Below are 15,566 nucleotides of genomic sequence, written 5' to 3'. Positions count from 1 at the left end.
TTTAAAATGCTTATTTTGCTTTTTTTTAACTGCTATCCAGATTTATTATAATAAAATTTTTAAAATTTCATTTAAAAGAAAAATAATAAAGAATTTGATTGTTATATATAAATATATGTATATCTTTTTACAAGTTAAACCATTTTATATAGAGTAGAAAATGTTTCATCCAATAAAAAATTAAAAAAAATTACATTGTTTATATATATTTACATAACAGAAACCATTTGTTCTAGAAAAAAAAATTAAAATTTTGTTTTTGCACTTAAAATGTTATATTTAAAATAGAAGACAAAAACACTACTTCAAAAAGCTATTATTCTTAAATATTTATATTTATATTATAATATTTAGACAAGTGGAAAAGATATATATAGTAGATTTTAATAATGTCATTAAACAGATTTTGCTATTCCATAAACTATTTTGTTCCTAATTTATTTTGTTTACATTTTGTACAATTTTATATACATATATATATATATATACTTTATTGAAAATACTAAAATATATTTCTTATAATTTTTATTGTTACAACTTTTATTTTTACATAATTTATTACTCTATACAATAAATTAATATTAAATATTCAAATTTTTTACCTTTTTTTTAACAATAATTTATAAAAAAAGAATATCAAAATTTAATCATTTAAAATCTTTTATTTAACATTAAATATATAATTTTTTTACTATATTTTTTTATTAAAACAAAAAAAAATTATTCTAAATAAAAAACATATTTCTAATTTTTAAAAATTAATTAATTCTTTTAAATAAAAGTAAAAATATTAAATTTGAATAATTATTGTAATACAAATGTTAATTGTTTTTAGTTAAAAAAAATTACTTTTAATTAAAATGACATATTCTACCATTAATCGAAATATTATTGTAAGTCAAAATTTTTTTTTTAATTATTCTTAAAAAAAAATAAATTATAATTTAGAAACCTCGAAGATATAGTTTATTAAAAACATTACACAATCAATTTTATTGGAAATGTTTTATTACAACAATCATGGTTGATTTATGTTTAGGATATTCAATTTGGTGTAGTCTTAATCCAAAATATTTTCCTATAAAACTTGGAAAAATAGTGTAAGTAAAAAAAGTTATTAAAATTAATAATATAATTTATTTTAATATTAAACTACATTAAATAATTTTTTTTTATTTTAGAATTTCCAATACAACATGTTCACAGGGATATCATATGATACCAATTGGTTTTGCTTTTTTATTATATATTATATATTTAATGGAATGTTGGCATACTAGAATTAAAAAGGATAAAATTATTTCGGTAATGATAAAAAAAAATTTTTTTTTATTTAAAAATATATTATAATAGATTGATATGGATGATGCAAAAGATTATATGGAAAAGTTGCAAAAAGCTACACCAATAGTTTGGTGGAAAAGCATTTGTTATCATTATTTAAGAAGAACAAGACAAGTTACAAGATACAGGAATGGTGATGCATTTACTGCTACCCAAGTATACTATGAAAGATTTAATAGTCATACTGCTGGTAATGTTTTTCAATTTGACCAATGTGGTGTTAAGGTAAACAAATTATTTAAAAAAAAAAATTTTTTTTTTTTATTTATTTCAATAAATTTATAGGATATTTCAAAAGTTGTTCACGATTTATATAAATATCGTGTAATTAAAATTCGTTTAAATAAAGGTTTTGTTTTTGCTTGTTCACAAGCTGCTGATGAATTTGAAGAACAAAGAGCACGTTTTTTTAATGAAAATGAATCAAAAGATGATTATATGGAAGTAAGAGAAGGACTAGATTTAGGTGGATGTATTTTTGAAGAAGAATTATTAGCTTATCAAGGAAAAAAATCAGGATTTCCATGGTATATGAAAATACCAACATATTGGATAGCTTCAATTTTATTATTAAGTTGGCCACTACGTGTTTATTGTGATTATAAAACAGCATATTTATCATACCGTGTAACAAAACTTTTTGGTTCAAATTATCTCAGTCCCTCAAGTTATAATTATACAGGACCATTAACAAGAACATCAACCATGGAAAGTAGAGAACTAGAAAGAGGAACACAAGAAAATTATGTTTTGGTACCTAGTTATAGTGAAGCAATGTTATTAGAACCTGTTTTAAGTAATAATACATTAATCTCATATAATGGACAAAATTTTCAAAACTTTTATGTACAGGTATATAAAAAAATAGTATTATATTTATTAGTTTTTAGTCACATTACTATACAACACAAAGTGGAGGAGAAAATAATAATAATAGAAATGAGATACGAAGACATTTACCACGAATAGGACACAATTCGTTGAGATTAAACTTACAATCGTCTAGACTTCCTAATTACGGTTCAACAAACCAGTCATTTATTTTAGATATAGATGATCAAAATCATATTGTCACACCTCCAAGAAGTTCATCAATGACATTTTCAAATAATAATAAGTATGTAATTATAAATAGATTTTTTTTTATAAAATGTTTTTTTTTATAGAAAATTAACAAAAGTTGAATTAGTAACAACAAAATTGAAAGATAATAGTATAAAAAAATCAATGAATGCTTTAAGATCGTACTCAATGCAAGCTGGTTTAGGTACAGAAGATAATCGCAAATTATGTCGTAATATTGAATTACAACAATATGATTTAGTAAATGAAGAAAGAGGAAATGAAAGAACACCACTTGTTAATAATAGTACAACCAAAGAACCACCACCACCATATGAGGTAAAAAAATTTTTTAATAATATCTTTTAATTAAAATATATATTTAGGCTGCTTTAAAAATGAGTGCACCTATTGTTCAAAGAATAAAAAAATCTGCTACACAGTCAATAACAAGTATTTTCAATTTAATGAATATAGGAGAATCATCAAAAAATGATATAAAAGAATTGTCCACAGATTCTGTTTAGTTGTATTTTTTTATTCATTTAATTTTTAAATTACTTTAATAACCTAATTTAAACAATAAAACTATTTTTGATAAAAAAAAATTTATATATATATAAAGTTTAACTTAAAAAAAAATGTATGTCACATGCAATAATAATTATTAAAATCCTATTATTGTTATGCTAAAATATATGATAATAGAAGTAAATTTGTTTTTGTAATATAATAATACTTCCTTATAAAAATAACAATAATTAGGTTTTTTTTTATTAAAAATATAAAACCCTTAGGAAATCAAATAATTTAACTTGTTATTTATTTAAAAAAAAAAAAATTATTATTTTAATACTGTTGTTTATTAGTATTTATAAAAGTATAACTTTAAAATATATAAATTATATATTAACAGGAGTTATTTTTTTATTTGTAAACAATTTTTACAAAAAAAAATTTTATTTGATAAATAATTTTATTGATATTAATATTTTTGTAAAAAAGTTTTTTTTCATTATCAAAACATTTGAAATGCTTATATTTTATAAAAATTTTCTTTTTTTTTTTTAAGTGGAAAAATTTAGTTAATAACACAATATAAATAGAAAAATTTATTTACTTATTAAATAATAGTAAATTTTGATACATTAAAAATAATTTTAAATCTACATTATAAATTTAGTATTAAATATTGATAATAATGCTTTACAAAATATTTATTAAATAATACAATAAAATATCCGCTACTACTGAGTAATTATATTTGTTAACCTAATAATAGACTTTTATCTTCCAAACTATAGTTAAATAGTTAACTTAATTATATAACTAACAATATATAAAATAATTTTTTTTTTATGATAAAAATAACCTTCACAAAAAATAATAGATTTTTTTTTACATTGTAATTGGAAGAATAACTAAAAATATTAAATAATTATAAAAGATATATTAGTAAAGATATAAACTAATTTTAAGTGATCTTACTTTAATAGAAAATTATAATTATTCATCAATTTTATAATATTAATCTATTATGACTGTTAAAAGTATGTTGTGTATAAATTAGAATATGATTAGAGAATATAATAAATATATATAAAATTTTTAAATTTATATAATCTTTATGCACTTCACAAATTAGTGATCTTCAAAGTCATTAAGCATTGCAATAGAGCGTTCAAGAATTTCATTATTGAATGCACCGGAGTCAGTTGAAGACTCTTCTTTTAATGACATACTTCCAAATGCGCATGATAAGTCTTTTGACAATTTTGGTGTTAAAAGAAAACTATCAGTAGTATCAGAATTTTTGAATGTATTATACATTAAATTTTTCCATATTATTGATGTAGGATTGATCATCATACTTTCAGACATTGGATTTTGAATTAACTGGTACATTGAATTTTTATCCAATGAATAATTATTGTTATTATTATTGTTATTAATTGTATTAATATCGTTACCGAACATCATTGATTGCTCAAATCCTACCATTGAAAAACAGCTATTCATATTATCGAGGGTACTTCTTTCTGGTAACCATGATGTTTGTGATCTGTTATTGTCGTTGCTATTATTAACAACCATATTTGGTTGAGATGATTGCTGAAGACATTTTCTGGTACTGTTATCACTATTTGCGACAAGAACATTATTATAAGATGCTTCATCCTTTTTTGGAAAAGTTGTTCTATCTTGTTGATTATTAGTTGATGATCTAGCATTTTGTAATTCAGCTATCTTTTCATTACTAAAATAAGCATTTCCATTATTTGGATGAACAAAAAGACATCTTTCACCGTATGGGCAGATACCGGTATTAGTGTACCTATCACAAAGTTTAGTCTTGTATTTAGTATTATAACGAAGATTTTGTTTTAATGGACGTAATTCCTCTTCTCCATGAGCAAATCTACAATTTTCACCAAAATTACAATTTTTATTTTCAAGCCATGCTTGACACATAACAGTTTTGTAAGAATCTGACTTAGATACTTTTGAATTTTGGGAAACTTGTTGCTGATTAAGTGGCTTAGAAGCAGCTTCAATAAGTGCTTGTGATGGTGGTTCAATCATAAAATTATTGCTAAGATCAGTGACTCCATTAGATTGTCTTTGTTGATTACTATAAAAAAAAATAAATTAATAAATTAATAAAAAAAATTAATATTTCATACCGTAATTCATGATTAATGTAATCTCCTAAAAGATTGGAATGTGATGACTTATCATTAAGGCATCCACCACTAAGTATGTTATGGTGATTTTCAACATTCTTAACATTTGAATGAATTTGAATTCTAAAATAATAAAAAATTATTTATATATATATATAATAATTTTAAAAAAATATTTTACTTACCTATTTTCACAAAAATATATCTTATTTTTTTGTGAAGAATTGATATTCATTTGTGGTGGTGAGTCACATTTTAATGATGAATTACCAAAATCACCTTCATAAGGAATTGGTGAAACACCATGTGGTGAATCCATATCAAATTGAATTCCAGATAATGATGGAACTTCAGTTGATATTCCATGAATTGAAGCAAAAAATCCACTATCATTACTTCCCGATCCTGAACTTAATGATGATTGAGGACGATTTGTAAAATGGCTTGTTGAAGGAAGACTAAAATATATATAATATTTATTATTATATAATATATTATTATTAATAATTTACCTTATATATTCAAGTTCCGTTGGAAAGTACATTTTTAGAATTATGTATATTGAAACAAAAAAAATATAACAGTTAGATGTTAGTTAGTTAATGTTAAAAAAAGTAAATCCGTTGAGGTTGAAAAAAAAAGGGTAAATTAACCCAATATTTCTTTCTAAAAAATTGTAACATTATTTATCATTTTATAAATATAAAATGGTGTCGTTAAATAAAAAATTTTATCCAAGAAATATTATATATGACAATTTGAAATAAATAGAATTAAATAAAGAATTAATTAAAAGTAATACAACAAGATGTTAGAAGAAAAATTATATATAAAAAAAGAAAGAGAAACCCTTTAGGAATAATAAATAGAAAAACAATTAATGTAATTAATTATTAAAAAGAAATCTCACCAAATAGAAATATCTCTATTGAATTTAATAATGATATTGCTATTAACATTTAAAGAAGTTTTTAAATAAAAATGTCAATTCATCTTTTATTAACTATAAATGAAATGGGTTACACCTGATTTATAAATTAATTTTTCTTTAAAATATATAAATAAATGAATATATAATGAGGAAAAATATAAATAAACAAAATATATTGTACAAATATATTTATTATATATAAATGTACTTTTATTTTATTATCTATTAAAAAGAAATAACTCATATAATAATATATAGTATTATATTATATTATAATAATATGAATCATGATGACAAAATAATGTAAAAGTTAAATATATAAAATAATAAATAATGAAAATTTTGGAGGAATGTTTTAAAATTAAAAACATTCTATAAAATATATGAAAATAATAGTATATGATATAGAAAGATTTAGAAAGAGAAAAACTTTGTCTTCTAATAGAAACTTAACGAAAAACTAGATGTTTTGTTGAAAAATCACGGTTTAAATGAATCATTTTAATCTGAAGGCCACCAGGTATGATAGGCTAGTTTATTTAGTAAGCTTTGTTAAAGAAATTATGTAATAATAAAAGTCTTTTTAGTTATTAATAAAGAGTAAGATGGATAGAAAAGAGAGATGCGAACATTAAAAATAAATCACTTCAAAATCTTCTAAGACATCCCTAAAATAAAAATAACATAATAAAGCAACTATCAAGTAGAAGTGTCAAAAAAGGCTTAAGATATATACTATTAATAGAGAAAAATTTTTGACATATAATCCTTTACAATTCAATAAAAATTTAAAAATAAAAATCTTTATAGGTTTATAAAAATTTTTAATAAACTTTTGTTATATACATAAATATAATAAAAAAAAACATTTAAAAAGTAAAGTAATCAAATATATATTGTATATATATAACTTAAATGTCAAACATTTACTGAAAAAAAAAAACCTAGAATTGTTTTTATTAACTTGAATCAGCTGTATACATTAAGTGTACTCTCATATAATAAAATAAAATCATTTAAAATCTTAAATTGGTATATAACAAAAAAAAAAATTAAAAAATGTATAAAAGAATTAACAAAAGCATGGTTATTCAGCTGACCAGTTGGTAACTTCTAACTAGTTCAATATACAATAAAAATAACAAAATGTATTTTCTAAAAATCATAAAAAGTCAGTGTTTCTTCAAACTCTCAAGTTGTTTTATACTAGAAAGTATAATCTTTTTATTTGTATTGTATAAAAGAAAACTTAGCAATTATTAGAATTATTATAATGATAAATTGACAAAACAAGATATTTAATTATAGAGAAAATAATATTGAGATTGTTTGATAGGTGTGAATATAATATGTTATGGCTAACTACAAATATATAAAAATATATTTGAATAGATGGTTTTGTATATGGAAAATTTGAATGAAACCACACATATAAAATTTTTTTTATAAATGAAATAATAAGATACAATAAATTTTATCAACAATGTGACAAAAAAAAATTAAAGAAATATGGACAATGTTTAATAAAATAATAACATATTTTAAAACATCTGGAATGACCATGAAATGTGCGTTGAATAGAAAAATTGCGACAAAAGAACATTATAATAACATTTTGTTTATATATTATTTATGTGAATATATAAATATTTAGACTCTAAAAATCATAATAGTGTATAAAATTTTAGGAAAATAGAGTATATTTATAATATGGAAAAAGATATTATAAATTTAATTTACAGTTTAAAATAAAACATACATTCAATTAAGCATATACTTTTTATAACTTTTTAAAATGGTGTGATTTTAATATTTATGTAAATTGATATACATATAAATACTCTCTATCTCAAGATTTATCAATAATGATAATATTTATAATATAAATACTAACTAAATAAAACAAAATATCCGAAAAAGTTTAAAAAAAAATTATTAAAATAAACGTTGGTATTTTTATATGAATTAAAATATTTGATTGGTTTAAAATAAAATTAGATACAGGTATAAAAAGATGAAAAACTATATATTTATTTCTAATATATAAAAATGGTTTTTAAGAAACATTTCCAATTAAAAATTATCTTCCTATTCACATACATATTTATTCTTTTTTAAATCAACAAGAATTCTAAATAATATATAAAGTATGAATTATTTAACAACAAAAATTTCAATACAATACATCTATAAAATAGTATCTAAATAATGGTAAAAAGACATTAAAAAAAGCCTTTTACAATTAAACCATGCTGATTAGAAAAATTAAAGCTCTCATATTAACATTGATTGTTGATTCTTCTTATGTTTACAATATCAACAAGAGTAAAAAGAAATGAGAATCTATTTATATATATATATATATTATATAATATTGTAGCATTGTTCTTATTAAAGACGATTATATTAGCTTACATCTATTAAAAATCATTAACTCTAAAAACACATTAACTAGTAAAAGAAATACAATAAAAAGTTAGGGGTAATTTTTTTTCCTGAAATATATATATATATATATATAAATTATCATTTTACTGGTAATAAGTATTAATTTATACGAAATGATAAGAAATAGTATGATGATTATAATATATTGTCATAAACAAAATGACTATAACAAAATTAATACATATGGGTAGCATATGAAGAATGATGATAACAAAAAACATATATGTATATATACACTAAAATCATTTTTTTTTTGGTATGAAAATCGATTAAATATTTATCTAAAATGATATATAAATAATATTATTGAATAATAAAAGGATAGGTATAAATTTTAAGTAGAAATGATATAAAAATAAGTTAAACTTCTATATATATAGAATATATTTAAGTATATATTTAATTGACAATGCCTAGAAAATTGTCCCAAAATGCTTTTTGTTTGATATTTAATACTTATTTCTTTTTTACATATAATATCATTTTTGTGTTTTTTCTAGATTAAAATGAAACATAAATACATCTTAATAAAAGTTATTATAACAAAAAATACTAAATAGAAATATATTATTTAGAAATGATTACATCATTTTAAATAAAATTATTATAATATGTGAATTGCTTTTTTTCCAAAATATTTATATCAAAATTGGGAATCAAATTTTTAAACTTTTTGAGTAAATATATGTTTTATATAAATTGAAACAATAAAAAAATAGAAGAATCGATATAAATATTAAAAAAATTCATGTTTTTAATGCTTTTTGGTCAAAAATTATATAATTGTGTAAATGAAATACAAACTTTATAACTATAAAACATTATAAATGGAAGTATTATTTAAATATAGATTATTGAGAAATTGGAAAAAACTATGACAAATTCAAAAAATAATAAATCAAAGAGGAGGATTAAATAAATTTAACTAATGTAATATTTTTACTTTTATTTTATAAAATAAATTTATTCTAACAAAATTTTACCTTTTTATAAAATGTATATATATATTTTATAAAATAATGACAAGTTAACATGATTAATTAAGAAAGGTAGTTTATCTATTGTAAAAGATTATTCTTCTAATCATTTAATATATAAACATTGTATAAGAAATATTTTTTACTTTTAACTGATAATTTTTATTTTAGTGAGAAAAATATATTTATCCTTTCAGTACAAGGCACAAAAATGATAAGGAAATAATTATTAAAATGATTTTAATATTAACAAAGAATGGTTATATGTGAACAGTTTAATTGTTTGTGTGTGTTCCTATCTATCACAATTTTTATGATATTTTTTATTTCTAATATTAATATATTTTTTTTACTTCATTACAATATAATAAAAAAAAAGAAGAATGTTAATAAGATAAATTATACTAGAAAAGTGAAGGGTTTTTATAATACTTTTTTTTTTCTTTATTAAAATTAGGTAGAAAAAGGAAGACAAAAGAAGAAAATGATATAATAAAAAAAGGTAAACGATTGTTCCAATTCATATATACACATATAATTACTTATTTGTGTATAAAATTTAAATTATTTTTAATATTAATATTAAAAATAAAACAAACTTTTCTATATTTATTATTATTTGTAATTATAAATTCACTATTTTATTATGATAAAGTTAATATTTTTATAATTAAAAAATATTTTTAAAATATATATTTTCAAAATAATTGGAAATATATTTTTTAAAAAGAAAGATTAAATAAAATAATGGATAATATTATTCCAATAGGAAAAATATTTTGTAATTTAAAAAATATTTGTAGTTGATTAAGTTTTAAAATTCTTTAATAAGTATTTATTATAATGTTGAAAAAAAAATTTTTTTGAAGTATAACAAAGATCAATCTAAACTTTATTTAATTTATTTTTAAATATACTTATGCTTCTGAAACTAAAAGAGATATAATAAAAAGTAAGTAAAGTTTGTCATTATATATTTTTTAACTAAATAAAAAAAATATATTTATAGAATGCTTTGTCAACAAACATTTTTCGAGGTTAAAATTTAAAAATTGTTAATAAAATAAATGAAAGTTTTGGAAAGTATTTTGTGAAGATGTAGTAAAATTTATAGAGGTATTAAATAATTCTAATAAAGTATAAAATTAAAATAACATTATTAGGTTTATTGTTTAATAATATGAAATATTTATTAAAATATTTAGGATTATCCAACAACATAAGAGAAGAATTGATGAAGGGTCAAGTAGCTTGTGGATGAAGGATTATGTCATACTTTACTCTAAAATGAAAATTAAATTTTTGAGGATCACTTGACAAAATTGTATAATTATAAAAGATATAGGTTTTTAAATAAATGTGTCTAGATATCTCTCTTTAAAAATGTATGTTCCAAAGGTTATAATAAATTAAAAATTTTTAAAAATATAACTAAAAATTATAAAAATTTTTTTAGTTTCAATCAAAATTAATATCTTCAATATTGATGTATCTTATATCAAAGTGTCATTATACATATTTTTATCATGTCGACATACATTCAAGGTATATTCATCAATACCAATATAATATTATTTTTCAATAGATGGAGTAATTTTAAATTCATGGATCACTAATCAGTGAGGAAATATATATATATTTATTTAAAATAAATTTATAATTAATGAAAGATTCACAAAAATTTAAAAACAAATTTATATTTTCATAGAAAAATATTTGCAATTATCATAAGTTTTTGAGAAAAAAAAAATGCATATTTACTTTTAGGTTAAATAGATTATATATGACTTATTTATTATACTAACATACAACGAAATAATAAATTATTTTTTATTATTATAAAAATTTACTATTATTTTTTTTTTTCTAAAACAAAAAAGAATTAAAAAAAGATAGTTACCGGTAGTGGTGTAGTAGAAAAAAAAAATGAAACACCAAAGGTCTAAAGATATATTTTTCTCTTTTTAAGATATTTGGTGATTTAAACTATACCATCTAACAAAAATTTTCAAACATTATATATTATATAGATATATATATATATATATCATTATACAAAACTAGAATTTTATTTTGTTAGATGTGTATTCACAATTTTAGTCAGAAGGAATCGGACAATGAGATTTTAAATGTAACAATACTAAGATATGAAATATATCATGGATAAATAAAGATATTTAAATTATAATCCAAATAATGATTTAGAAAGTCGTTACATTAAAATATATTCAAAAGAAGAAGGTTAGATATAACATGCCTCCTATTAAAACAAGTATTTAGGCAATTTTTGTAATAAACTTTTTCCAAAAATTTAGTTTTTTTTTTTTTATATTATATTTTTATATTCAATAACGGTGGCTGAGGGCGCCCTTATAATTTCTGCATATATAAATTTATAACACATCTTAAATTATAGTGATATTCATCAGTGAAAAGAGATTTAATTTATACAAAAATGGTACATTTAAATTTGTATCTATCAATAAATTAAAAAAAAGGGGTGTTCTAAAAATATTTTAAATTTAAATTTAAAAACATTTTGATAAAAATTATTAATATAAAAATTATATATTAGTGATAGTTAAAATATATATGAAACAAGAATGATTACTAATAAACGCTTTCAGAGTTATTTAGATATATATAAAAATGGTCTTATACATTTTTTTTTTATTAATTTAATAAATATGACATATAGTAATAAGAAAATTATTTATTGACATATAATTTTAAAATAAGAAAAATATATTATGGTATGTCGTATATTAATATGTAAGATTACAATAATAATAAAAAAAAAAAAAAATTTATGCATTAAAAAAGGTAAAATAAAGAAGTAGTGGCATGCGTTTTTAGAAAAATAACAACTACATCATTTGATATATGCATACATTTATTAGCAATTTTAAATTATCACGTTTAATTGAACGCTAAATAAAACCAGCTGTAAACAATTTACTTTTTTAAGATATATAAAAAGTTTTTTTTATTTTATTTTATTTTTTTTATAATTTCTTTGTTTTTAAATAAAACAATTTTGTAATAAGAATATCATTTGAATAAATTTAATGACATGCAGATTTTTTAGTTAAAAAGAAAGCGATTGAATAGTAATTATATAATAAAATTTGACCAATTTAAAATTTAGTTAAAAAAAAAAGTTACTTTCTTTTGCAATTAAAAGGCATATTTATATCCACTTTTATATACAAAAATATATATTTTTAATAAATTATTAAAAGTGACTATAAAAATGTGTATGAAAAATTTTACGAAACAGCCTTGAATAGAGAAATTATATTTTTAAAATAATTAATAGTAATAAATAAATGGTAAAGCGAAAAATATTTCAATTTTGGATATTTATTTTAATGAAATATAATCTTTATGTAATTAAAAACTAAATGTATATCAAGAAGTTTTAAAAAGAAATTTTAGTTTAAAAATAATAATGGTAAAAAATATATATCATAAAATAAATGGTTAGACAAAATTTTATTGTATAAGCATAAATTTTAATAAAAAAAAATTTATAAAAAGTAGAAACAAAGAATTATCTTTTAAAAGGTAATATGAGTAATTTTTAAAGTCGTAAGGGTATATTGAAAATGAAATATAAGAAATATTCCATTGAAATATAAAATTATTTAATAAGTTTTTTTATTTTTTTTTATAATATACTTTATAAATTAAAAAAAAAATTGTATATAACAATTTATAACATTATAATTCTTTAGATAATGATAAATTTTTAATAAATAAAAGTGATTAGAAAAAGTGGATATTAATTATAATTTTTTTAAACATATAATTATGATGTAAAGATATTTTTATTTTTAAAAATACATAGAAGATTATATAATGATAAATATTATGTATAAAAATTTTTACATAATTAAAAATCATTATTTAACTTTCTATAATAATTTTAACACTCAAAAAATAATTACATTTTCAATTTTATGATTAAAATATAGTAAAAAGCTTTGGTAAAAGCTTAATTTAATCTAGTTAATTATTAATGATATTATAAATTTATATATTTTAAAGTTAATTTTTTTAGCAAAAAAAAACATGTTTGGATGGATATATATATAAATATATATATAAAATTTGTGTAAATTAATTGTCTATAGGTAAAAATAATGATTCTTTTATTACATCAAGTTGTGACAATATCAGGGAAAATTTTATGTTGTAATCATTTAAACAAGAACATATATATATTTAAAAAGTAGGATATTATCAAGATTTTTGGTAAGGATATATAAAAGTATCTTTATATATAAATTTTAAAATGTTTCTTTTAACAATCATATTTTCTTCACATATATACTTATTTTATTCATTTAATAAAGAAAATCTTCTAATTATATAGACGGAAGCAATTACCTTTAAAATACTTGATTTTAAGATTTTAAAAGTGAAAACAAAAGATGACAATTAGATGTAAATTATATATATATATATATTCAATTATCTTACTAAATTATAAATAAATGGAGTTGATATTAGAATTAACGTAACTACATTATCATTAACAGTAATTTAAAAACCTATTTTAGAAAAATTTGTATACATATTATTTATTATATTATAATATATATGGAAATAGAAAAGAAACATGTTGGAGAGACATTTTCTAAAGCAAGAAATTTTAATATTCTATAGTTAAGTGATATTTATTTTTTAATGCCTTAATTTAGAAAAATTATTTTTGTTAAATAAATTTTTTTTTAATGCATTAAAATAAAATTAGTTAATACCTTCAATATACATGTTTATATATCTGCATTTATAATAATAGAAAGATTATCTAAAGATATTATAAATAAATATGATATATTTTATATCATCAAAAAAAAATATATAAAATTTTCCTAAAAATTTTTCGAAGATGTTAAAAAAAAAATATTTATTAAAAATTTGAATATGTCAACTTTGGTTTCATCATTAATTTTGTATAGAAAATTTATAATATATATAAATTTTTTTGTTAAAATATATAACATTTATAAATGCTTTCATATTGTCAATTTCTATTATTTAACCATAAACATTACAATTTTATCATTAAGAATACAGTAAAAGAGAAAAATTGCAAAAAAAAGATAGAAATTATTGTTTCAAATATTTTAAAGTTAATTGCTTAGTTTTAAAAAAGAAATTATTACAACAATATAAGTGAAAAAATATATAATTATACCGGAAAGTTTCTATACAATCAGGTGCCATATCAAAAATTTTGTTTTTTTTTTAATAAACTGTTAATTTTTTTCAAAAAAATATTATCTTTTATAAATATAAATAAATACATTTTTAGGTAACCGTCATATATTTCCTTCCTTTTTTTTATAAAACTTTTTATAATTAATTTTAAATATAACATTTTTTTATTTGCTGTACATAGATTATTTATAATTTAAATGTGATAAAAAAAATAATTTTAATATTAAATGTAATTTAAGTATATATTATTTAAATAAAAAAACAATATTTTATTCATAAAAATTAATTATAATAATAAATATAATCTTTGTTTTATTTATTCATTTTATTTTTTATTTTAACAATATAAAATATACATATTTGGTATATAATAAAAGCATTTGCCATATCATATTATAACTAAAAAAAAAAAAGTAAACTATTATTGTTAAAAATATTTACTTCATAGAAAAAAAAAAGATTAAAATATCTTATATTTTATGTTATAAATGTTGTATATGTATTAATGTGTATAATAATTGTTTATAAAGATATGTATATTGTTAAAGGAAGTTAAGTAGTGTGTATTTTATATCAAAATATTATTTTAAACTATTTCCTAAAAAAATAGTATAATGAATTTTATAATACAAATATATTTTTAAGGTAATTTTACTACTTTTCTTTATCATAGATATATTTAAATTTACCATAACATATTATAAAAGTTTATCTAACATACAACATAATTTCTTTTTTTATTATATGTTTTGTGAATAAAGAAAAAAAGTGTTTTATATTATATAAAAGGTATGTCATTAAAAATAATAATATATTTCCTCTTCATATGCCAAAAAAATATTATATAAATGTTTTTAGATTCGTAAATTTTACCATTTTCAAGATTAAAAT

The 15,566-nt window shown here is 18.3% G+C and overlaps 2 protein-coding genes across 2 annotated transcripts; one reads left to right on the top strand and one right to left on the bottom strand.

The window, feature by feature from the left end:
- Nucleotides 1–860: 860 nt before the first annotated feature.
- On the top strand, nucleotides 861–2,933 carry SRAE_X000090100 (Hypothetical protein; the record flags this gene model as incomplete). The annotated part of the gene is made up of 8 exons (XM_024645301.1): nucleotides 861–893; nucleotides 949–1,100; nucleotides 1,182–1,305; nucleotides 1,354–1,569; nucleotides 1,630–2,196; nucleotides 2,235–2,461; nucleotides 2,511–2,745; nucleotides 2,793–2,933. The coding sequence occupies 8 exons, from the start codon at nucleotides 861–863 to the stop codon at nucleotides 2,931–2,933; spliced, it is 1,695 nt and encodes a 564-aa protein (XP_024510773.1).
- A 1,114-nt stretch (nucleotides 2,934–4,047) lies between these two features.
- SRAE_X000090000 (Cth1) lies at nucleotides 4,048–5,634 on the bottom strand (the record flags this gene model as incomplete). Its single annotated transcript, XM_024645300.1, has 4 exons — nucleotides 4,048–5,038; nucleotides 5,091–5,213; nucleotides 5,276–5,548; nucleotides 5,603–5,634. The coding sequence occupies 4 exons, from the start codon at nucleotides 5,632–5,634 to the stop codon at nucleotides 4,048–4,050; spliced, it is 1,419 nt and encodes a 472-aa protein (XP_024510772.1).
- Between the last annotated feature and the right edge of the window lie 9,932 nt (nucleotides 5,635–15,566).

Source organism: Strongyloides ratti (genome assembly GCF_001040885.1).
Source record: "Strongyloides ratti genome assembly S_ratti_ED321, chromosome : X".
Taxonomy (NCBI): domain Eukaryota; kingdom Metazoa; phylum Nematoda; class Chromadorea; order Rhabditida; family Strongyloididae; genus Strongyloides; species Strongyloides ratti.
Note: the sequence above shows the minus strand (reverse complement) of the source record. Positions and strands in the feature narration are given on the sequence as shown.